The sequence below is a fragment of the Oncorhynchus gorbuscha genome, linkage group LG19 (assembly GCF_021184085.1).
Source record: "Oncorhynchus gorbuscha isolate QuinsamMale2020 ecotype Even-year linkage group LG19, OgorEven_v1.0, whole genome shotgun sequence".
Lineage (NCBI taxonomy): Eukaryota > Metazoa > Chordata > Actinopteri > Salmoniformes > Salmonidae > Oncorhynchus > Oncorhynchus gorbuscha.
The window spans coordinates 72,587,671-72,613,249 of NC_060191.1; the positions used below are offsets into that span (position 1 = coordinate 72,587,671).

The window sequence follows — 25,579 nt, forward strand, 5'->3', positions numbered from 1 at the left end:
CAATCCTGTCTCGGAGCTCTACGGACAATTCCTTCAACCTCATGGCTTGGTTTTTGTTTCTGACATGCACTGTCAACTGTGGGACCTTATATAGACAGGTGTGTGCCTTTCCAAATCATGTCCAATCAATTGAATTTACCACCGGTGGACTCCAATCAAGTTGTAGAAACATCTCAAGGATTATCAATGGGAAACAGGATACACCTGAGCTCAATTTTGAGTCTCATAGCAAAGGGTCTGAATACTGATGTAAATATGCTATTTCTATTATTTTTTATATACATTTGCAAAAATGCCATTATGGGGTATCGTGGAATGATTAGAGGTATACAAATAATGAAATCCATTTTAGAATAAGGCTGTAACGTAACAAAATGTGGAAAAAGTCAAGGGGTCTGAATATTTTCAGAATGCCCTGTATGGGTGTGTGTCCGTCCCACCCTGTCCGTCCCACCCCGTCCGTCCCACCCCGCCCGTCCCACCCCGCCCGTCCCACTCCGTCCGTCCCACCCCGCCCGTCCCACTCCGTCCGTCCCACCCCGTCCGTCCCACCCCGCCCGTCCCACCCCGCCCGTCCCACCCCGCCTGTAGCTGCAGGGGAAAATGGTCCAGGAACACAAAGGACGAGTCAGCCCTTCCCCCTCTGAGGAGCCAAAATGTATATCTGTTACAGCACCCAGAGGACCGACTATTGTGACAGAATAATAATATAGTATCCATGTCTGGTATCTGAAACATGTCCCCTAAAGAGGATCTCTATATATATTATCTCTGTGGTAATTTATCCCCTAAAGAGGACTCTATATAGATTATCTCTGTGGTAACTTGTCTCCTAAAGAGGACTCTACATGGATTATCTCTGTGGTAATTTGTCCCCTAAAGAGGACTCTATATAGATTATCTCTGTGGTAACTTGTCTCCTAAAGAGGACTCTATATAGATTATCTCTGTGGTAACTTGTCTCTTAAAGAGGACTCTATATAGATTATCTCTGTGGTAACTTGTCTCCTAAAGAGGATCTCTATATAGATTATCTCTGTGGTAACTTGTCTCCTAAAGAGGATCTCTATATAGATTATCTCTGTGGTAACTTGTCTCCTAAAGAGGACTCTATATAGATTATCTCTGTGGTAACTTGTCTCCTAAAGAGGACTCTATATGGATGTATTATTTCTGTGTATTGTATATGGACAGGGTGAACTCTGAATTACTCAAAGGGGGTTTATGTTCCTCTCAGAAATGCTGTCTTATTTACATCAGTCTCACCCCCTCATCACACCAGCCTTTAGATGCTGTCTCACCCCCTCATCACACCAGCCTTTAGATGCTGTCTCACCCCCTCATCACACCAGCCTTTAGATGCTGTCTCACCCCCTCATCACACCAGCCTTTAGATGCTGTCTCACCCCCTCATCACACCAGCCTTTAGATGCTGTCTCACCCCTCATCACACCAGCCTTTAGATGCTGTCTCATTTACATCAGCCTCAATTCTCATTTCCTAGAATTCTAGGCCTCTGGCCTAGTGAGTGTCTCGTTGTTCATGCTTTGTCCTATAAGTTAACTTTAGGATCTATGGGGTTGGAATAATGCCTTTAATAATGCTTGTTAATGTTTGTAACTTAAGCTTCATGCATGGTATGTTAATCCATTCGTTGTTCAATGTTAATTGACCATCTGCCTTTGATATAGACAATTCTCAGACCCATTCTTGTTAGTCAACGTCAACTCATTGTCTAATGCTTGTATATTTGAAGTATCTCATATCAACATTTCAATAGGCTTGGGCCTCCCGTGTGGCGCAGTGGTTACGGGCGCTGTACTGCAGCGCCAGCTGTGCCATCAGAGACTCTGGGTTCATGCCCAGGGCTCTGTCGTAACCGGCCGCGACCGGGAGGTCCGTGGGGCGACGCACAATTGGCCTAGCGTCGTCCGGGTTAGGGAGGGCTTGGTCGGTAGGGATATCCTTGTCTCATCGCGCACTAGCGACTCCTGTGGGGGGCCGGGCGCAGTGAGCGCTAACCAAGGTGGCCAGGTGCACGGTGTTTCCTCCGACACATTGGTGCGGCTGGCTTCCGGGTTGGATGCGCGCTGTGTTAAGAAGCAGTACGGCTTGGTTGAGTTGTGTTTCGGAGGACGCATGACTTTCAACCTTCGTCTCTCCCGAGCCCGTACGGGAGTTGTAGCGATGAGACAAGATAGTAGCTACTAACAATTGGAGACCATGAAATTGGGGAGAATAAAGGGTAAAATAAAAAAAATAAAAAAAACATTTCAATTGCTTAGTCTTCATTACGAGTGTTATGGGAGGTGTATATACACATATTACTGCCCAATGAAAGGTCACACTTGACTCATCCCAGAGACAAATCACTCACACAAAGACACAAGGATGAACACGTGGAGTTTCCCTGCACATAACTCTGTCGCAATGACAGCTCACAATCTTTACATCTAGCATACTTAAAGATTTTATCACCACCACACTCCCCATCTGTGCGATTGGCTAGTGAGACTGTGGAGTTGACTGGGAATGCTTGTTTAGACTGGGATTGGCTAGTGAGACTGTGGAGTTGACTGGGAATGCTTGGTTAGACTGGGATTGGCTAGTGAGACTGTGGAGTTGACTGGGAATGCTTGGTTAGACTGGGATTGGCTAGTGAGACTGTGGACCCACCTCTTCTTCCTGGTGAGGATGAGGACGTCATTGAAGAGGAAGAAGTAGACCTGATGACGTGACGTCCTCTTGGAGAAGATGCCGTTCTCCTCCACGAAGGCTGTGAGCTCCCCTCTCTTCACCATCCACCTAGACGACGACACCAATGGGAAGGGCTGGGGGGAGAGAGAGAGAAAGAGAGAGAGAAGAGACATGGGGAGATGAGAGAGGGGAGAGAGAAGGGAGAGAGGGAAGAGAGAAGAGAGAGAGAAGAGACAGAGGGGAGATGAGAAGGGAGGGAGAAAAGAGAAGGGAGAAATGAGAGAGAGAAGAGAAGGGAGAAATGAGAGAGAAGGGAGAGAGAGAAGAGACAGGGGGGGAGAGAGGACAGAGGGGAGATGAGAGAGGGGAGGGATGAGAGAAGACAGAGGGGAGATGAGAAGGGAGAGAGAGAAGAGAAGGGAGAAATGAGAGAGAAGGGAGAGAGAGAAGAGAGAGGGGGAGAGAGGACAGAGGGGAGATGAGTGAGGGGAGAGAGGAGAGAGACAGGAGGGGAGAGAGGAGAGAGAAAGAGGAGGGAGGAGAGGACAAAGGAGAGAAAGAGGGGAGAGAGAGAGAGGACAGAGGAGAGAGAGGGGGGAGAGAGGACAGAGGAGAGAGAGGGGGAGAGAGAGGACAGAGAGGGGGGAGAGAGAGGGGTGAGGAAATAGAGAGAGAGGAGAGAGAGAGAGAGAGAAGAGAGAGAGAAGGGAGAGGGGAGAGAGGGGGAGAGAGAAGGGAGAGAGGAGAGAAAGAGGAGAGAGAGGGGAGAAAGAGGAGAGAAAGAGGGGAGAAAGAGGAGAGAGAAGGGAGAGAGGAGAGAGAGGGGAGAAAGAGGAGAGAGAGGGGAGAAAGGAGAGAGAGGGGAGAAAGAGAGAGAGGGGAGAAAGAGGAGAGAGAGGGAAGAGAGAAGAGAGAGAGAAGAGACAGGGGGGAGAGAGGACAGAGGGGAGATGAGAAGGGAGGGAGAGAAGAGAAGGGAGAAATGAGAGAGAGAAGAGAAGGGAGAAATGAGAGAGAAGGGAGAGAGAGAAGAGACAGGGGGAGAGAGGACAGAGGGGAGATGAGAGAGGGGAGGGATGAGAGAGGACAGAGGGGAGATGAGAAGGGAGAGAGAGAAGAGAAGGGAGAAATGAGAGAGAAGGAGAGAGAGAGAAGAGAGAGGGGAGAGAGGACAGAGGGGAGATGAGTGAGGGGAGAGAGGAGAGAGACAGGAGGGGAGAGAGGAGAGAGAAAGAGGAGGGAGGAGAGGACAAAGGAGAGAAAGAGGGGAGAGAGAGAGAGGACAGAGGAGAGAGGGGGAGAGAGGACAGAGGAGAGAGAGGGGGAGAGAGAGGACAGAGAGGGGGAGAGAGAGGGGTGAGGAAATAGAGAGAGAGGAGAGAGAGAGGAGAGAGAGAGAAAAGAGAGAGAAGGGAGAGGGGAGAGAGGGGGGAGAGAGAAGGGAGAGAGGAGAGAGAGGGGAGAAAGAGGAGAGAGAGGGGAGAAAGAGGAGAGAAAGAGGGGAGAAAGAGGAGAGAGAAGGGAGAGAGGAGAGAGAGGGGAGAAAGAGGAGAGAGAGGGGAGAAAGAGGAGAGAGAGGGGAGAAAGAGGAGAGAAAGAGGGGAGAAAGAGGAGAGAGAAGGGAGAGAGGAGAGAGAGGGGAGAAAGGAGAGAGAGGGGAGAAAGAGAGAGAGGGGAGAAAGAGGAGAGAGAGGGGGAGAGAGAGGGGGAGAGAGGGAGAGAGGAGAGAGAGGGGAGAGAGGGGAGAAAGAGGAGAGAGAGGGGAGAAAGGAGAGAGAGGGGAGAAAGAGTAGAGAGAGGGGGGAGAGAGGAGAGAGAGGGGGAGAGAGGAGAGAGAGGGGAGAAAGAGGAGAAAGACGATCAATATCAAGGTTTCCAAATGTAATGTACTCCAGACATTCCTGTGTAGTGTGTGTGAACAGCTGGCTAGGAGGGCAGAATGTATGTTCACAGCCCTGCAGACATATGTTAGGACCACATGTACCAACCATGTTTCCCACACTGCTACCACACCTGTGCCTGCCGGAGCGTGTGTGTGTGTGCGCATTTATGTACATCGGCTAGAATATATACAGTTGAAGTCGGAAGTTTAGTTTAGTAGTTTTACTATAGTAATAATAATAATAATAATAATATATGCCATTTAGCAGACGCTTTTATCCAAAGCGACTTACAGTCATGTGTGCAAACATTCTACGTATGGGTGGTCCCGGGGATCGAACCCACTACCCTGGCGTTACAAGCGCCATGCTCTACCAACTGAGCTACAGAAGGACCAAGTATAGTAAAGTTTAGTATAGTAAAACTATACTAAACTATAGTTTTGGCAAGTCAGTTAGAACATCTACTTTGTGCATGACACAAGTCATTCTTCCAACAATTGTTTACAGACAAATTATTTCACTAAAATTCACTGTATCCACACTTCCAGTGGGTCAGAGGTTTACATACACTAAGTTGACTGTGCCTTTAAACAGATTGGAAAATTCCAGAAAATGATGTCATGGCTTTAGAAGCTTCTGATAGGCTAATTGACATCATTTGAGTCAATTGGAGGTGTACCTGTGGATGTATTTCAAGGCCTACCTTCAAACTCAGTGCCTCTTTGCTTGACATCATGGGAAAATCAAAAGAAATCAGCAAAGACCTCAGAAAAACAATTGTAGACCTCCACAAGTCTGGTTCATCCTTGGGAGCAATTTCCAAACGCCTGAAGGTACCACGTTCATCTCTACAAACAATAGTACGCAAGTATAAACATCATGGGACCACGCAGCCGTCATACCGCTCAGGAAGGAGACGCATTCTGTCTCCTAAAGATGAACGTACTTTGGTGAGAAAAGTGCAAATCAATCCCAGAAAAACAGCAAAGGACCTTGTGAAGATGCTGGAGGAAACAGGTACAAAAGTATCTATATCCACAGTAAAACGAGTCCTATATCGACATAACCTGAAAGGCCGCTCAGCAAGGAAGAAGCCACTGCTCCAAAACCGCCATAAAAAAGGCCAGACTACGGTTTGCAACTGCAAATGGAGACAAAGATTGTACTTTTGGGAGAATTGTCCTCTGGTCTGAAGAAACAAAAGTAGAACTGTTTGGCCATAATGACCATCGTTATGTTTGGAGGATAAAGGGGGAGGCTTGCAAGCCGAAGAACACCATCCCAACCGTGAAGCATGGGGGTGGCAGCATCATGTTGTGGAGGTGCTTTGCTGCAGGAGCTTGGTCACAAATGGGTCTTCCAAATGGACAATGACCCCAAACATACTTACAAAGTTGTAGCAAAATGGCTTAAGGACAGCAAAGTCAAGGTATTGGAGTCGCCATCACAAAGCCCTGACCTCAATCTTATAGAAAATGTGTGGGCAGAACTGAAAAAGCATGTGCGAGCAAGGAGGCCTATAAACCTGACTCAGTTACACCAGCTCTGTCAGGGGGAATGGGCCAAAATTCACCCAACTTATTGTGGGAAGCTTGTGGAAGGCTACCAGAAATGTTTGACCCAAGTTAAACAATTTAAAGGCAATGCTACAAAATACTAATTGATTGTATGTAAACTTCTGACCCACTGGGAATGTGATGAAAGAAATAAAAGCTGAAATAAATCATTCTCTGCTATTATTCTGACATTTCACATTCTTTAAAAAAAAGTAGTGATACTAACTGCTGTTAAATAGGGAATTAAGATTAAATGTCAGGAATTGTGAAAAACTGAGTTTAAATGTATTTGGCTAAGGTGTATGTAAACTTCTGACTTCAACTGTATCTGTGTGTGTGTGTGTGTGTGTGTGTGTGTGTGTGTGTGTGTGTGTGTGTGTGTGTGTGTGTGTGTGTGTGTGTGTGTGTGTGTGTGTGTGTGTGTGTGTGTGTGTGTGTGTGTGTGTGTGTGTGTGTGTGTGTGTGTGTGTGTGTGTCTATGCGAGAGAGAAATATGTAATCCTTTCTAGCACACTGCTGGAAACACACTTGTCCATATCGACAGATGAAGAAATGAAGTATGACTCAAAGAGGATTCTGGGAAAAGACCTTGTGAACGTACAGTTTGTACAGAACATAACACCATGCGTGAGTTTGTGTGTGTGTGTGTGTGTGTGTGTGTGTGTGTGTGTGTGTGTGTGTGTGTGTGTGTGTGTGTGTGTGTGTGTGTGTGTGTGTGTGTGTGTGTGTGTGTGTGTGTGTGTGTGTGTGTGTGTGTGTGTGTGTGTGTTCCTCGGTAACGCAGCAGCAACAGTTATATAGGACCCTTATTCCTCTTCATTTCACACCAGTAGAGAAACATCATGTTCCCTCTCTGTGTCCCTTGGGAGACGGCTGGGGAAATGTCATGTTTGACCAGGAATAGCCATCGAACGTTCCTCCAAATCAGACAGACAGCTAAAGGTAATGTCTTCACGATACCTCATGGAACGGGCTTTTAAAAGCTACAATCCTTAGTTGCTTCATTCATTTTTTTTTTTTACTTATAAATCAATGATATATTCCCATTGGTTCAGAATGGCGTCTCATGAAGTTCAGTTTGACTGTCGTACCCCCATCAGAACACAAAACATCAGCTTGTTTTCCTCGGTCTGTAAACAACCTACATGTAAACAAACACTGTATATACTCATAACATGGTTAAAACTAGCATTTAGATATCGTGGATGGTCAGTCCTTGCATCCATAGCTCTGTCTACGAATTTGAAAGATGTTTTTCCAGGCCCTTCCCTCAGGTTTTTAAACCAAGACATTTCTCCAGGCCCTTCCCTCAGGTTTTTAACCCAAGACCTTTCTCCAGGCCCTTCCCTCAGGTTTTTAACCCAAGACATTTCTCCAGGCCCTTCCCTCAGGTTTTTAACCCAAGACATTTCTCCAGGCCCTTCCCTCAGGGTTTTAACCCAAGACATTTCTCCAGGCCCTTCCCTCAGGGTTTTAACCCAAGACATTTCTCCAGGCCCTTCCCTCAGGGTTTTAACCCAAGACATTTCTCCAGGCCCTTCCCTCAGGGTTTTAACCCAAGACATTTCTCCAGGCCCTTCCCTCAGGGTTTTAACCCAAGACATTTCTCCAGGCCCTTCCCTCAGGGTTTTAACCCAAGACATTTCTCCAGGCCCTTCCCTCAGGGTTTTAACCCAAGACATTTCTCCAGGCCCTTCCCTCAGGTTTTTAACCCAATACATTTCTCCAGGCCCTTCCCTCAGGTTTTTAACCCAAGACACAGGCAGACGGACGCCTTTTGTTCTTGTTTCTGTTTAAGATGGAAATCACATGAGGGGAAACGGCGCCACGGTTTGTTTTTGTTGACTAACGGAGGACGGGAGCGTTGGGTAAACACATCTGCAGTACATAACCTGCTGTTCTATCACACCTGCAGTGATGTCAGAGGGGAGAGAAAGTAGCTTCTTTGTTGTATTAATATCCTAAACGTACCCGGTAGGTTCACCATTAAGGATCCTACCTTTAAAGACACTTCTGCATGTCAATGCTACTCTCATGGATTCTTAAGTGTCCATAGTATCTCATAAGAGCTTAACAGTTCTTTAGGGTAAACCAGTAGGTTAACAGCTATAGACCCACTGGGGTGAATAGACACAGTCATAAAACCCAGTCATAAAACCCAGCAATAGAGACAGCCATAAAAACCAGCTAGAGAGACAGTCATAAAACCCAGCCATAAAACCCAGCCAGAGACAGCCATAAAACCCAGCCATAAAACCCAGCTAAAGAGACAGCCATAAAACCCAGCTATAGAGACAGCCATAAAACCCAGCTATAGAGACAGTCATAAAACCCAGCCATAAAACCCAGCTATAGAGACAGTCATAAAACCCAGCCATAGAGACAGTCATAAAACCCAGCTATAGAGACAGCCATAAAACCCAGCTAGAGACCTACTGGGTGAATAGAGACAGTCATAAAACCCAGCTATAGAGACAGTCATAAAACCCAGCTATAGAGACAGTCATAAAACCCAGCCATAGAGACAGCCATAAAACCCAGCTATAGAGACAGTCATAAAATCCAGCTATAGAGACAGCCATAAAACCCAGCTAGAGACCTACTGGGTGAATAGAGACAGTCATAAAACCCAGCTATAGAGACAGCCATAAAACCCAGCTATAGAGACAGTCATAACACCCAGCTATAGAGAAAGTCATAACACCCAGCTATAGAGACAGTCATAACACCCAGCTATAGAGACAGTCATAAAACCCAGCTATAGAGACAGTCATAAAACCCAGCTATAGAGACAGCCATAAAACCCAGCTAGAGACCTACTGGGTGAATAGAGACAGTCATAAAACCAGCTATAGAGACAGTCATAAAACACAGTCATAAAACCCAGCCGTAGAGACAGCCATAAAACCCAGCTATAGAGACAGCCATAAAACCCAACTGTAGAGACAGTCATAAAACCCAGCTGTAGAGACAGCCATATAAAACCCAGCTATAGAGACATCCATAAAACCCAGCTAGAGACCTACTGGGTGAATAGAGACAGTCATAAAACCAGCTATAGAGACAGTCATAAAACACAGTCATAAAACCCAGCCGTAGAGACAGCCATAAAACCCAGCTATAGAGACAGCCATAAAACCCAGCTATAGAGACAGCCATAAAACCCAGCTGTAGAGACAGTCATAAAACCCAGCTATAGAGACAGTCATAAAACCCAGCTATAGAGACAGTCATATAACCCAGCCATAAAACCCAGCTATAGAGACAGTCATAAAACCCAGCTATAGACAGTCATAAAACCCAGCTATAGAGAGTCATAAAACCCAGCTATAGCCAGTCATAAAACCCAGCTATAAAACCCAGCTATAGCCAGTCATAAAACCCAGCTATAAAACCCAGCTATAGAGACAGTCATAAAACCCAGCTATAGAGACAGCCATAAAACCCAGCTATAGAGAGTCATAAAACCCAGCTATAGAGACAGCCATAAAACCCAGCTATAGAGACAGCCATAAAACCCAGCTATAGAGACAGTCATAAAACCCAGCTATAGAGACAGTCATAAAACCCAGCTATAGAGACAGTCATAAAACCCAGCTATAGAGACAGTCATAAAACGCAGCAATAGAGACAGTCATAAAACCCAGCTATAGAGACAGTCATAAAACCCAGCTATAGAGACAGCCATAAAACCCAGCTATAGAGAGTCATAAAACCCAGCTATAGAGAGTCATAAAACCCAGCTATAGAGACAGTCATAAAACCCAGCTATAGAGACAGTCATAAAACCCAGCTATAGAGACAGTCATAAAACCCAGCTATAGAGAGTCATAAAACCCAGCTAGAGACAGTCATAAAACCCAGCTATAGCCAGTCATAAAAACCAGCTATAAAACCCAGCTATAGCCAGTCATAAAACCCAGCTATAGAGACAGTCATAAAACCCAGCTATAGAGACAGTCATAAAACCCAGCTACAGAGACAGCCATAGAGACAGCCATAAAACCCAGCTACAGAGACAGTCATAAAACCCAGCTATGAAACCCAGCTATAGAGACAGTCATAACACCCAGCTATAGAGACAGTCATAACACCCAGCTATAGAGACAGTCATAAAACCCAGCCATAGAGACAGTCATAAAACCAAGCTATAGACAGTCATAAAACCCAGCTATAGAGACAGCCATAGAGACAGTCATAAAACCCAGCTACAGAGACAGTCATAAAACCCAGCTATAGAGAGTCATAAAACCCAGCTAGAGACAGTCATAAAACCCAGCTATAGCCAGTCATAAAACCCAGCTATAGCCAGTCATAAAACCCATCTATAAAACCCAGCTATAGAGACAGTCATAAAACCCAGCCATAAAACCCAGCCATAGAGACAGTCATAAAACCCAGCTATAGAGACAGCCATAAAACCCAGCTATAGAGACAGTCATAAAACCCAGCCATAGAGACAGTCATAAAACCCAGCTATAGAGACAGCCATAAAACCCAGCTAGAGACCTACTGGGTGAATAGAGACAGTCATAAAACCCAGCTATAGAGACAGTCATAAAACCCAGCTATAGAGACAGTCATAAAACCCAGCCATAGAGACAGCCATAAAACCCAGCTATAGAGACAGTCATAAAATCCAGCTATAGAGACAGCCATAAAACCCAGCTAGAGACCTACTGGGTGAATAGAGACAGTCATAAAACCCAGCTATAGAGACAGCCATAAAACCCAGCTATAGAGACAGTCATAACACCCAGCTATAGAGAAAGTCATAACACCCAGCTATAGAGACAGTCATAACACCCAGCTATAGAGACAGTCATAAAACCCAGCTATAGAGAGTCATAAAACCCAGCTATAGAGACAGTCATAAAACCCAGCTATAGAGACAGTCATAAAACCCAGCTATAGAGACAGTCATAAAACCCAGCTATAGAGACAGCCATAAAACCCAGCTACAGAGACAGCCATAAAACCCAGCTATAGAGACAGCCATAAAACCCAGCTATAGAGACAGCCATAAAACCCAGCTAGAGACCTACTGGGTGAATAGAGACAGTCATAAAACCAGCTATAGAGACAGTCATAAAACACAGTCATAAAACCCAGCCGTAGAGACAGCCATAAAACCCAGCTATAGAGACAGCCATAAAAACCCAGCTGTAGAGACAGTCATAAAACCCAGCTGTAGAGACAGCCATATAAAACCCAGCTATAGAGACATCCATAAAACCCAGCTAGAGACCTACTGGGTGAATAGAGACAGTCATAAAACCAGCTATAGAGACAGTCATAAAACCCAGCCATAGAGACAGTCATAAAACCCAGCTATAGAGACAGTCATAAAACCCAGCTATAGAGACAGTCATAAAACCCAGCTATAGAGACAGTCATATAACCCAGCCATAAAACCCAGCTATAGAGACAGTCATAAAACCCAGCTATAGACAGTCATAAAACCCAGCTATAGAGAGTCATAAAACCCAGCTATAGCCAGTCATAAAACCCAGCTATAAAACCCAGCTATAGCCAGTCATAAAACCCAGCTATAAAACCCAGCTATAGAGACAGTCATAAAACCCAGCTATAGAGACAGCCATAAAACCCAGCTATAGAGAGTCATAAAACCCAGCTATAGAGACAGCCATAAAACCCAGCTACAGAGACAGCCATAAAACCCAGCTATAGAGACAGTCATAAAACCCAGCTATAGAGACAGTCATAAAACCCAGCTATAGAGACAGTCATAAAACCCAGCTATAGAGACAGTCATAAAACACAGCAATAGAGACAGTCATAAAACCCAGCTATAGAGACAGTCATAAAACCCAGCTATAGAGACAGCCATAAAACCCAGCTATAGAGAGTCATAAAACCCAGCTATAGAGAGTCATAAAACCCAGCTATAGAGACAGTCATAAAACCCAGCTATAGAGACAGTCATAAAACCCAGCTATAGAGACAGTCATAAAACCCAGCTATAGAGAGTCATAAAACCCAGCTATAGAGAGTCATAAAACCCAGCTAGAGACAGTCATAAAACCCAGCTATAGCCAGTCATAAAAACCAGCTATAAAACCCAGCTATAGCCAGTCATAAAACCCAGCTATAGAGACAGTCATAAAACCCAGCTATAGAGACAGTCATAAAACCCAGCTACAGAGACAGCCATAGAGACAGCCATAAAACCCAGCTACAGAGACAGTCATAAAACCCAGCTATGAAACCCAGCTATAGAGACAGTCATAACACCCAGCTATAGAGACAGTCATAAAACCCAGCCATAGAGACAGTCATAAAACCAAGCTATAGACAGTCATAAAACCCAGCTATAGAGACAGCCATAGAGACAGTCATAAAACCCAGCTACAGAGACAGTCATAAAACCCAGCTATAGAGAGTCATAAAACCCAGCTAGAGACAGTCATAAAACCCAGCTATAGCCAGTCATAAAACCCATCTATAAAACCCAGCTATAGAGACAGTCATAAAACCCAGCTATAGAGACAGCCATAAAACCCAGCTATAGAGAGTCATAAAACCCAGCTATAGAGAGTCATAAAACCCAGCTATAGAGACAGCCATAAAACCCAGCTATAGAGACAGTCATAAAACCCAGCTATAGAGACAGTCATAAAACCCAGCTATAGAGACAGTCATAAAACCCAGCTATAGAGAGAGTCATAAAACCCAGCTATAGAGACAGCCATAAAACCCAGCTATAGAGACAGTCATAAAACCCAGCCATAGAGACAGCCATAAAACCCAGCTATAGAGACAGTCATAAAACCCAGCCATAGAGACAGTCATAAAACCCAGCTATAGAGACAGTCATAAAACCCAGCCATAGAGACAGCCAAAAAAAACAGCCATAGAGACAGCCAAAAAACCCAGCTATAGAGAGTCATAAAACCCATCTATAGAGACAGTCATAAAACCCAGCTATAGAGAGTCATAAAACCCAGCTATAGAGAGTCATAAAACCCAGCTAGAGACAGTCATAAAACCCAGCTATAGCCAGTCATAAAACCCAGCTATAAAACCCAGCTATAGCCAGTCATAAAACCCAGCTATAAAACCCAGCTATAGAGACAGTCATAAAACCCAGCTATAGAGACAGTCATAAAACCCAGCTATAGAGACAGCCATAAAACCCAGCTATAGAGACAGTCATAAAACCCAGCCATAGAGACAGTCATAAAACCCAGCCATAGAGACAGTCATAAAACCAAGCTATAGACAGTCATAAAACCCAGCTAGAGACAGTCATAAAACCCAGCTATAGCCAGTCATAAAACCCAGCTATAAAACCCAGCTATAGCCAGTCATAAAACCCAGCTATAAAACCCAGCTATAGAGACAGTCATAAAACCCAGCTATAGAGACAGTCATAAAAACCCAAATAGAGACAGCCATAAAACCCAGCTATAGAGACAGTCATAAAACCCAGCCATAGAGACAGTCATAAAACCAAGCTATAGACAGTCATAAAACCCAGCTATAGAGACAGCCATAGAGACAGTCATAAAACCCAGCTACAGAGACAGTCATCAAACCCAGCTATAGAGAGTCATAAAACCCAGCTAGAGACAGTCATAAAACCCAGCTATAGCCAGTCATAAAACCCATCTATAAAACCCAGCTATAGAGACAGTCATAAAACCCAGCTATAGAGACAGCCATAAAACCCAGCTATAGAGAGTCATAAAACCCAGCTATAGAGAGTCATAAAACCCAGCTATAGAGACAGTCATAAAACCCAGCTATAGAGACAGTCATAAAACCCAGCTATAGAGACAGCCATAAAACCCAGCTATAGAGAGTCATAAAACCCAGCTATAGAGAGTCATAAAACCCAGCTATAGAGACAGTCATAAAACCCAGCTATAGAGACAGTCATAAAACCCAGCTATAGAGACAGCCATAAAACCCAGCTAGAGACCTACTGGGTGAATAGAGACAGTCATAAAACCCAGCTATAGAGACAGTCATAAAACCCAGCTATAGAGACAGTCATAAAACCCAGCCATAGAGACAGCCATAAAACCCAGCTATAGAGACAGTCATAAAATCCAGCTATAGAGACAGCCATAAAACCCAGCTAGAGACCTACTGGGTGAATAGAGACAGTCATAAAACCCAGCTATAGAGACAGCCATAAAACCCAGCTATAGAGACAGTCATAACACCCAGCTATAGAGAAAGTCATAACACCCAGCTATAGAGACAGTCATAACACCCAGCTATAGAGACAGTCATAAAACCCAGCTATAGAGAGTCATAAAACCCAGCTATAGAGACAGTCATAAAACCCAGCTATAGAGACAGTCATAAAACCCAGCTATAGAGACAGTCATAAAACCCAGCTATAGAGACAGCCATAAAACCCAGCTACAGAGACAGCCATAAAACCCAGCTATAGAGACAGCCATAAAACCCAGCTATAGAGACAGCCATAAAACCCAGCTAGAGACCTACTGGGTGAATAGAGACAGTCATAAAACCAGCTATAGAGACAGTCATAAAACACAGTCATAAAACCCAGCCGTAGAGACAGCCATAAAACCCAGCTATAGAGACAGCCATAAAACCCAGCTGTAGAGACAGTCATAAAACCCAGCTGTAGAGACAGCCATATAAAACCCAGCTATAGAGACATCCATAAAACCCAGCTAGAGACCTACTGGGTGAATAGAGACAGTCATAAAACCAGCTATAGAGACAGTCATAAAACCCAGCCATAGAGACAGTCATAAAACCCAGCTATAGAGACAGTCATAAAACCCAGCTATAGAGACAGTCATAAAACCCAGCTATAGAGACAGTCATATAACCCAGCCATAAAACCCAGCTATAGAGACAGTCATAAAACCCAGCTATAGACAGTCATAAAACCCAGCTATAGAGAGTCATAAAACCCAGCTATAGCCAGTCATAAAACCCAGCTATAAAACCCAGCTATAGCCAGTCATAAAACCCAGCTATAAAACCCAGCTATAGAGACAGTCATAAAACCCAGCTATAGAGACAGCCATAAAACCCAGCTATAGAGAGTCATAAAACCCAGCTATAGAGACAGCCATAAAACCCAGCTACAGAGACAGCCATAAAACCCAGCTATAGAGACAGTCATAAAACCCAGCTATAGAGACAGTCATAAAACCCAGCTATAGAGACAGTCATAAAACCCAGCTATAGAGACAGTCATAAAACACAGCAATAGAGACAGTCATAAAACCCAGCTATAGAGACAGTCATAAAACCCAGCTATAGAGACAGCCATAAAACCCAGCTATAGAGAGTCATAAAACCCAGCTATAGAGAGTCATAAAACCCAGCTATAGAGACAGTCATAAAACCCAGCTATAGAGACAGTCATAAAACCCAGCTATAGAGACAGTCATAAAACCCAGCTATAGAGAGTCATAAAACCCAGCTATAGAGAGTCATAAAACCCAGCTAGAGACAGTCATAAAACCCAGCTATAGCCAGTCATAAAAACCAGCTATAAAACCCAGCTATAGCCAGTCATAAAACCCAGCTATAGAGACAGTCATAAAACCCAGCTATAGAGACAGTCATAAAACCCAGCTACAGAGACAGCCATAGAGACAGCCATAAAACCCAGCTACAGAGACAGTCATAAAACCCAGCTATGAAACCCAGCTATAGAGACAGTCATAACACCCAGCTATAGAGACAGTCATAACACCCAGCTATAGAGACAGTCATAAAACCCAGCCATAGAGACAGTCATAAAACCAAGCTATAGACAGTCATAAAACCCAGCTATAGAGACAGCCATAGAGACAGTCATAAAACCCAGCTACAGAGACAGTCATAAAACCCAGCTATAGAGAGTCATAAAACCCAGCTAGAGACAGTCATAAAACCCAGCTATAGCCAGTCATAAAACCCATCTATAAAACCCAGCTATAGAGACAGTCATAAAACCCAGCTATAGAGACAGCCATAAAACCCAGCTATAGAGAGTCATAAAACCCAGCTATAGAGAGTCATAAAACCCAGCTATAGAGACAGCCATAAAACCCAGCTATAGAGACAGTCATAAAACCCAGCTATAGAGACAGTCATAAAACCCAGCTATAGAGACAGTCATAAAACCCAGCTATAGAGAGAGTCATAAAACCCAGCTATAGAGACAGCCATAAAACCCAGCTATAGAGACAGTCATAAAACCCAGCCATAGAGACAGCCATAAAACCCAGCTATAGAGACAGTCATAAAACCCAGCCATAGAGACAGTCATAAAACCCAGCTATAGAGACAGTCATAAAACCCAGCCATAGAGACAGCCAAAAAAAACAGCCATAGAGACAGCCAAAAAACCCAGCTATAGAGAGTCATAAAACCCATCTATAGAGACAGTCATAAAACCCAGCTATAGAGAGTCATAAAACCCAGCTATAGAGAGTCATAAAACCCAGCTAGAGACAGTCATAAAACCCAGCTATAGCCAGTCATAAACCCAGCTATAAAACCCAGCTATAGCCAGTCATAAAACCCAGCTATAAAACCCAGCTATAGAGACAGTCATAAAACCCAGCTATAGAGACAGTCATAAAACCCAGCTATAGAGACAGCCATAAAACCCAGCTATAGAGACAGTCATAAAACCCAGCCATAGAGACAGTCATAAAACCCAGCCATAGAGACAGTCATAAAACCAAGCTATAGACAGTCATAAAACCCAGCTAGAGACAGTCATAAAACCCAGCTATAGCCAGTCATAAAACCCAGCTATAAAACCCAGCTATAGCCAGTCATAAAACCCAGCTATAAAACCCAGCTATAGAGACAGTCATAAAACCCAGCTATAGAGACAGTCATAAAACCCAGCTATAGAGACAGCCATAAAACCCAGCTATAGAGACAGTCATAAAACCCAGCCATAGAGACAGTCATAAAACCAAGCTATAGACAGTCATAAAACCCAGCTATAGAGACAGCCATAGAGACAGTCATAAAACCCAGCTACAGAGACAGTCATCAAACCCAGCTATAGAGAGTCATAAAACCCAGCTAGAGACAGTCATAAAACCCAGCTATAGCCAGTCATAAAACCCATCTATAAAACCCAGCTATAGAGACAGTCATAAAACCCAGCTATAGAGACAGCCATAAAACCCAGCTATAGAGAGTCATAAAACCCAGCTATAGAGAGTCATAAAACCCAGCTATAGAGACAGTCATAAAACCCAGCTATAGAGACAGTCATAAAACCCAGCTATAGAGACAGTCATATAACCCAGCCATAAAACCCAGCTATAGAGACAGTCATAGAACCCAGCTATAGACAGTCATAAAACCCAGCTATAGAGAGTCATAAAACCCAGCTATAGCCAGTCATAAAACCCAGCTATAAAACCCAGCTATAGCCAGTCATAAAACCCAGCTATAAAACCCAGCTATAGAGACAGTCATAAAACCCAGCTATAGAGACAGCCATAAAACCCAGCTATAGAGACAGCCATAAAACCCAGCTATAGAGACAGCCATAAAACCCAGCTATAGAGACAGTCATAAAACCCAGCTATAGAGACAGTCATAAAACCCAGCTATAGAGACAGTCATAAAACCCAGCTATAGAGACAGTCATAAAACGCAGCAATAGAGACAGTCATAAAACCCAGCTATAGAGACAGTCATAAAACCCAGCTATAGAGACAGCCATAAAACCCAGCTATAGAGAGTCATAAAACCCAGCTATAGAGAGTCATAAAACCCAGCTATAGAGACAGTCATAAAACCCAGCTATAGAGACAGTCATAAAACCCAGCTATAGAGAGTCATAAAACCCAGCTATAGAGAGTCATAAAACCCAGCTAGAGACAGTCATAAAACCCAGCTATAGCCAGTCATAAAAACCAGCTATAAAACCCAGCTATAGCCAGTCATAAAACCCAGCTATAGAGACAGTCATAAAACCCAGCTATAGAGACAGTCATAAAACCCAGCTACAGAGACAGCCATAGAGACAGCCATAAAACCCAGCTACAGAGACAGTCATAAAACCCAGCTATGAAACCCAGCTATAGAGACAGTCATAACACCCAGCTATAGAGACAGTCATAACACCCAGCTATAGAGACAGTCATAAAACCCAGCCATAGAGACAGTCATAAAACCAAGCTATAGACAGTCATAAAACCCAGCTATAGAGACAGCCATAGAGACAGTCATAAAACCCAGCTACAGAGACAGTCATAAAACCCAGCTATAGAGAGTCATAAAACCCAGCTAGAGACAGTCATAAAACCCAGCTATAGCCAGTCATAAAACCCATCTATAAAACCCAGCTATAGAGACAGTCATAAAACCCAGCTATAGAGACAGCCATAAAACCCAGCTATAGAGAGTCATAAAACCCAGCTATAGAGAGTCATAAAACCCAGCTATAGAGACAGCCATAAAACCCAGCTATAGAGACAGTCATAAAACCCAGCTATAGAGACAGTCATAAAACCCAGCTATAGAGACAGTCATAAAACCCAGCTATAGAGAGAGTCATAAAACCCAGCTATAGAGAGAGTCATAAAACCCAGCTATAGAGACAGCCATAAAACCCAGCTATAGAGACAGTCATAAAACCCAGCCATAGAGACAGCCATAAAACCCAGCTATAGAGACAGTCATAAAACCCAGCCATAGAGACAGTCATAAAACCCAGCTATAGAGACAGTCATAAAACCCAGCTATAGAGACAGTCATAAAACCCAGCCATAGAGACAGCCAAAAAAACAGCCATAGAGACAGCCAAAAAACCCAGCTATAGAGAGTCATAAAACCCATCTATAGAGACAGTCATAAAACCCAGCTATAGAGAGTCATAAAACCCAGCTATAGAGAGTCATAAAACCCAGCTAGAGACAGTCATAAAACCCAGCTATAGCCAGTCATAAAACCCAGCTATAAAACCCAGCTATAGCCAGTCATAAAACCCAGCTATAAAACCCAGCTATAGAGACAGTCATAAAACCCAGCTATAGAGACAGTCATAAAACCCAGCTATAGAGACAGCCATAAAACCCAGCTATAGAGACAGTCATAAAACCCAGCCATAGAGACAGTCATAAAACCCAGCTAGAGACAGTCATAAAACCCAGCTATAGCCAGTCATAATACCCAGCTATAAAACCCAGCTATAGCCAGTCATAAAACCCAGCTATAAAACCCAGCTATAGAGACAGTCATAAAACCCAGCTATAGAGACAGTCATAAAACCCAGCTATAGAGACAGCCATAAAACCCAGCTATAGAGACAGTCATAAAACCCAGCCATAGAGACAGTCATAAAACCAAGCTATAGACAGTCATAAAACCCAGCTATAGAGACAGCCATAGAGACAGTCATAAAACCCAGCTACAGAGACAGTCATAAAACCCAGCTATAGAGACAGTCATAAAACCCAGCTATAGAGACAGTCATAAAACCCAGCTATAGAGACAGCCATAAAACCCAGCTATAGAGACAGTCATAAAACCCAGCCATAGAGACAGTCATAAAACCAAGCTATAGACAGTCATAAAACCCAGCTAAAGAGACAGCCATAGAGACAGTCATAAAACCCAGCTACAGAGACAGTCATCAAACCCAGCTATAGAGAGTCATAAAACCCAGCTAGAGACAGTCATAAAACCCAGCTATAGCCAGTCATAAAACCCATCTATAAAACCCAGCTATAGAGACAGTCATAAAACCCAGCTATAGAGACAGCCATAAAACCCAGCTATAGAGAGTCATAAAACCCAGCTATAGAGAGTCATAAAACCCAGCTATAGAGACAGCCATAAAACCCAGCTATAGAGACAGTCATAAAACCCAGCTATAGAGACAGTCATAAAACCCAGCTATAGAGACAGTCATAAAACCCAGCTATAGAGAGTCATAAAACCCAGCTATAGAGACAGCCATAAAACTCAGCTATAGCCAGTCATAAAACCCATCTATAAAACCCAGCTATAGAGACAGTCATAAAACCCAGCTATAGAGACAGCCATAAAACCCAGCTATAGAGAGTCATAAAACCCAGCTATAGAGAGTCATAAAACCCAGCTATAGAGACAGTCATAAAACCCAGCCATAGAGACAGTCATAAAACCAAGCTATAGACAGTCATAAAACCCAGCTATAGAGACAGCCATAGAAACAGTCATAAAACCCAGCTACAGAGACAGTCATCAAACCCAGCTATAGAGAGTCATAAAACCCAGCTAGAGACAGTCATAAAACCCAGCTATAGCCAGTCATAAAACCCATCTATAAAACCCAGCTATAGAGACAGTCATAAAACCCAGCTATAGAGACAGCCATAAAACCCAGCTATAGAGAGTCATAAAACCCAGCTATAGAGAGTCATAAAACCCAGCTATAGAGACAGCCATAAAACCCAGCTATAGAGACAGTCATAAAACCCAGCTATAGAGACAGTCATAAAACCCAGCTATAGAGAGAGAGTCATAAAACCCAGCTATAGAGACAGCCATAAAACCCAGCTATAGAGACAGTCATAAAACCCAGCCATAGAGACAGCCATAAAACCCAGCTATAGAGACAGTCATAAAACCCAGCTATAAAACCCAGCTAGAGACAGTCATAAAACCCAGCTATAAAACCCAGCTATAGCCAGTCATAAAACCCAGCTATAAAACCCAGCTATAGAGACAGTCATAAAACCCAGCTATAGAGACAGTCATAAAACCCAGCTTTAGAGACAGTCATAAAACCCAGCTATAGAGACAGCCATAAAACCCAGCTATAGAGACAGTCATAAAACCCAGCCATAGAGACAGTCATAAAACCAAGCTATAGACAGTCATAAAACCCAGCTATAGAGACAGCCATAGAGACAGTCATAAAACCCAGCTACAGAGACAGTCATCAAACCCAGCTGTAGAGAGTCATAAAACCCAGCTAGAGACAGTCATAAAACCCAGCTATAGCCAGTCATAAAACCCATCTATAAAACCCAGCTATAGAGACAGTCATAAAACCCAGCTATAGAGACAGCCATAAAACCCAGCTATAGAGAGTCATAAAACCCAGCTATAGAGAGTCATAAAACCCAGCTATAGAGACAGCCATAAAACCCAGCTATAGAGACAGTCATAAAACCCAGCTATAGAGACAGTCATAAAACCCAGCTATAGAGACAGTCATAAAACCCAGCTATAGAGAGAGTCATAAAACCCAGCTATAGAGACAGCCATAAAACCCAGCTATAGAGACAGTCATAAAACCCAGCCATAGAGACAGCCATAAAACCCAGCTATAGAGACAGTCATAAAACCCAGCCATAGAGACAGTCATAAAACCCAGCTATAGAGACAGTCATAAAACCCAGCTATAGAGACAGTCATAAAACCCAGCTATAGAGACAGTCATAAAACCCAGCTATAGAGACAGTCATAAAACCCAGCCATAGAGACAGCCAAAAAACCCAGCCATAGAGACAGCCAAAAAACCCAGCTATAGAGAGTCATAAAACCCAGCTATAGAGACAGTCATAAAACCCAGCTATAGAGAGTCATAAAACCCAGCTATAGAGAGTCATAAAACCCAGCTAGAGACAGTCATAAAACCCAGCTATAGCCAGTCATAAAACCCAGCTATAAAACCCAGCTATAGCCAGTCATAAAACCCAGCTATAAAACCCAGCTATAGAGACAGTCATAAAACCCAGCTATAGAGACAGTCATAAAACCCAGCTATAGAGACAGCCATAAAACCCAGCTATAGAGACAGTCATAAAACCCAGCCATAGAGACAGTCATAAAACCAAGCTATAGACAGTCATAAAACCCAGCTATAGAGACAGCCATAGAGACAGTCATAAAACCCAGCTACAGAGACAGTCATAAAACCCAGCTATAGAGACAGTCATAAAACCCAGCTATAGAGAGTCATAAAACCCAGCTATAGAGACAGTCATAAAACCCAGCTATAGAGACAGTCATAAAACCCAGCTATAGAGACAGTCATAAAACCCAGCTATAGAGACAGTCATAAAACCCAGCTATAGAGACAGTCATAAAACCCAGCTATAGAGACAGCCATAAAACCCAGCTATAGAGACAGTCATAAAACCCAGCTATAGAGAGTCATAAAACCCAGCTATAGAGACAGTCATAAAACCCAGCTATAGAGACAGTCATAAAACCCAGCTATAGAGACAGTCATAAAACCCAGCTATAGAGACAGCCAGAGATAGCCATAAAACCCAGCTACAGAGACAGTCATAAAACCCAGCTATAAAACCCAGCTATAGAGACAGTCATAAAACCCAGCTATAGAGACAGCCATAAAACCCAGCTATAGAGACAGCCATAAAACCCAGCTATAGAGACAGCCATAAAACCCAGCTATAGAGACAGTCATAAAACCCAGCTATAGAGACAGCCATAAAACCCAGCTATAGAGACAGCCATAAAACCCAGCTATAGAGACAGTCATAAAACCCAGCTATAGAGACAGTCATAAAACCCAGCTAGAGAGACAGTCATAAAACCCAGCTAGAGACAGCCATAAAACCCAGCTATAGAGACAGCCATAAAACCCAGCTATAGAGACAGCCATAAAACCCAGCTATAGAGACAGCCATAAAACCCAGCTATAGAGACAGCCATAAAACCCAGCTATAGAGACAGCCATAAAACCCAGCTATAGAGACAGTCATAAAACCCAGCTATAGAGACAGTCATAAAACCCAGCTATAGAGACAGTCATAAAACCCAGCTATAGAGACAGTCATAAAACCCAGCTATAGAGACAGCCATAAAACCCAGCTATAGAGAGTCATAAAACCCAGCTATAGAGAGTCATAAAACCCAGCTATAGAGACAGTCATAAAACCCAGCTATAGAGACAGTCATAAAACCCAGCTATAGAGACAGTCATAAAACCCAGCCATAGAGACAGCCAAAAAACCCAGCTATAGAGAGTCATAAAACCCATCTATAGAGACAGTCATAAAACCCAGCTATAGAGAGTCATAAAACCCAGCTATAGAGACAGCCATAAAACCCAGCCATAAAACCCAGCTATAGAGACAGCCATAGAGACAGCCATAAAACCCAGCTACAGAGACAGTCATCAAACCCAGCTATAAAACCCAGCTATAGAGACAGTCATAAAACCCAGCTATAGAGACAGCCATAAAACCCAGCTATAGAGACAGTCATAAAACCCAGCCATAGAGACAGTCATAAAACCAAGCTATAGAGACAGTCATAACACCCAGCTATAGAGACAGTCATAACACCCAGCTATAGAGACAGTCATAAAACCCAGCTATAAAACCCAGCTATAGCGACAGTCATAACACCCAGCTATAGAGACAGTCATAAAACCCAGCTATAGACCCACTGGGTGAATAGAGACAGTCATAAAACCCAGCTGTAGAGACAGTCATAAAACCCAGCTATAGAGACAGTCATAAAACCCAGCTGTAGAGACAGTCATAAAACACAGCTATCCACCCACTGGGGAGACTTCCAAGCCCATCTCCTTACCTTGATCTTAAAGTCCAGTTGAGAGTTGATGGTGTACATCATCTCTGTCCTCTCCATGGTACGGGCCCCTTCGTTACACTGACGCACCACCTAAAACACACAGGTATCAGCACTCACAGACACATGCAGATACACGCAGGCTCACGTACAAAGACCATGGGGGAAACACAGGCTCCTTCCTTGATCTCATGTTGAGATGGGCCTTTGACCTTTGACTTGGCATCAATTTGGGTTTGACACCAGTTGACCTCTCACCTTGCTGACTGATTGAAGGGCTTTCTTACAGGCCTCATACTGAGATGAGCCTTTAGAAGCCTTCTGACAAATGACCTGAAAAACAGAGAGAGAGGTCAGGGGTCAGAGCAGATCACACACACGCACACAGTGGCTGTGTACACAGTAGAGTATGATGTCATAAAGGCTGTGTACACAGTAGAGTATGATGTCATAAAGGCTGTGTACACAGTAGAGTATGAAGTCATAAAGTAGTGTGTGTGAGATCAGCTAGTTAACCACTTTGTTATTCCTGGGAGAGGCTTCCAGAACACATCTCTCACTAACGCTGCTTTCATGAACACACACACACACACACACACACACACACACACACACACACACACACACACACACACACACACACACACACACACACACACACACACACACACACACACACACACACACACACACACACACACACACACACACACACACACACACACAGCGGTTGGAATCATTAAGTGAAACCAAAACTTTCCCAGGGCTCAAAAGCCTCCTACTCCATGGCCTATAGTCCTGCCTTAAACCTCAAGGGAACAACTACAACAGGGAAGGGGAGAGAAGGAGAGAGATAGAACAGTAAGTGAAAACATTAGTAAAATAATTGGTAAAAACGAGGGACCAATGAATGACAGAATGAACAAGCATTTCTAGGTCAATGGAGTTAGGAGCTGAGCTCTTTGAGCCAATTAAGACAAAGGCTACAACATACAAATGCTACATTAGACAAATGCTACATTAGACAAATGCTACATTAGACAAATGCTACATTAGACAAATGCTACATTAGACAAAGGATATAGTAGGTGAAGGCTACATTAGACAAATGCTACATTAGACTAAGGATATAGTAGGTGAAGGCTACATTAGACTAAGGCTACGGTAGGTGAAGGCTACAGTAGGTGAAGGCTACATTAGACTAAGGCTACGGTAGGTGAAGGCTACAGTAGGTGAAGGCTACATTAGACTAAGGCTACGGTAGGTGAAGGCTACAGTAGGTGAAGGCTACATTAGACTAAGGCTACGGTAGGTGAAGGCTACAGTAGGTGAAGGCTACATTAGACTAAGGCTACGGTAGGTGAAGGCTACAGTAGGTGAAGGCTACATTAGACTAAGGCTACGGTAGGTGAAGGCTACAGTAGGTGAAGGCTACATTAGACTAAGGCTACGGTAGGTGAAGGCTACAGTAGGTGAAGGCTACATTAGACTAAGGCTACGGTAGGTGAAGGCTACGGTAGGTGAAGGCTACGGTAGCTACGGGAGGTGAAGGCTACGGGAGGTGAAGGCTACGGGAGGTGAAGGCTACGGGAGGTGAAGGCTACGGGAGGTGAAGGCTACGGTAGGTGAAGGCTACGGTAGGTGAAGGCTACGGTAGGTGAAGGCTACGGTAGGTGAAGGCTACATTAGACTAAGGCTACGGTAGGTGAAGGCTACGGTAGGTGAAGGCTACGGTAGGTGAAGGCTACGGTAGGTGAAGGCTACGGTAGGTGAAGGCTACATTAGACTAAGGCTACGGTAGGTGAAGGCTACATTAGACGAAGGCTACGGTAAGTGAAGGCTACGGGAGGTGAAGGCTACGGGAGGTGAAGGCTACGGGAGGTGAAGGCTACGGGAGGTGAAGGCTACGGG

General features: G+C 43.8%; 1 protein-coding gene across 3 annotated transcripts in view; it reads right to left on the minus strand.

Annotated features, from left to right (window-relative positions):
* The window catches only part of LOC124005218 (rho guanine nucleotide exchange factor 26-like), a 103,436-nt gene that overhangs the window by 39,117 nt on the left and 38,740 nt on the right, over positions 1-25,579 (minus strand). For all 3 annotated transcript variants that reach the window (XM_046314255.1, XM_046314256.1, XM_046314254.1), the window contains exons 9-11: positions 23,927-24,001; positions 23,672-23,761; positions 2,677-2,831 (exon numbers count right to left, since the gene is read on the minus strand). In XM_046314255.1, coding sequence (XP_046170211.1) covers positions 2,677-2,831; positions 23,672-23,761; positions 23,927-24,001 — 320 coding nt within the window. The remainder of the gene's footprint in view (positions 1-2,676; positions 2,832-23,671; positions 23,762-23,926; positions 24,002-25,579) is intronic.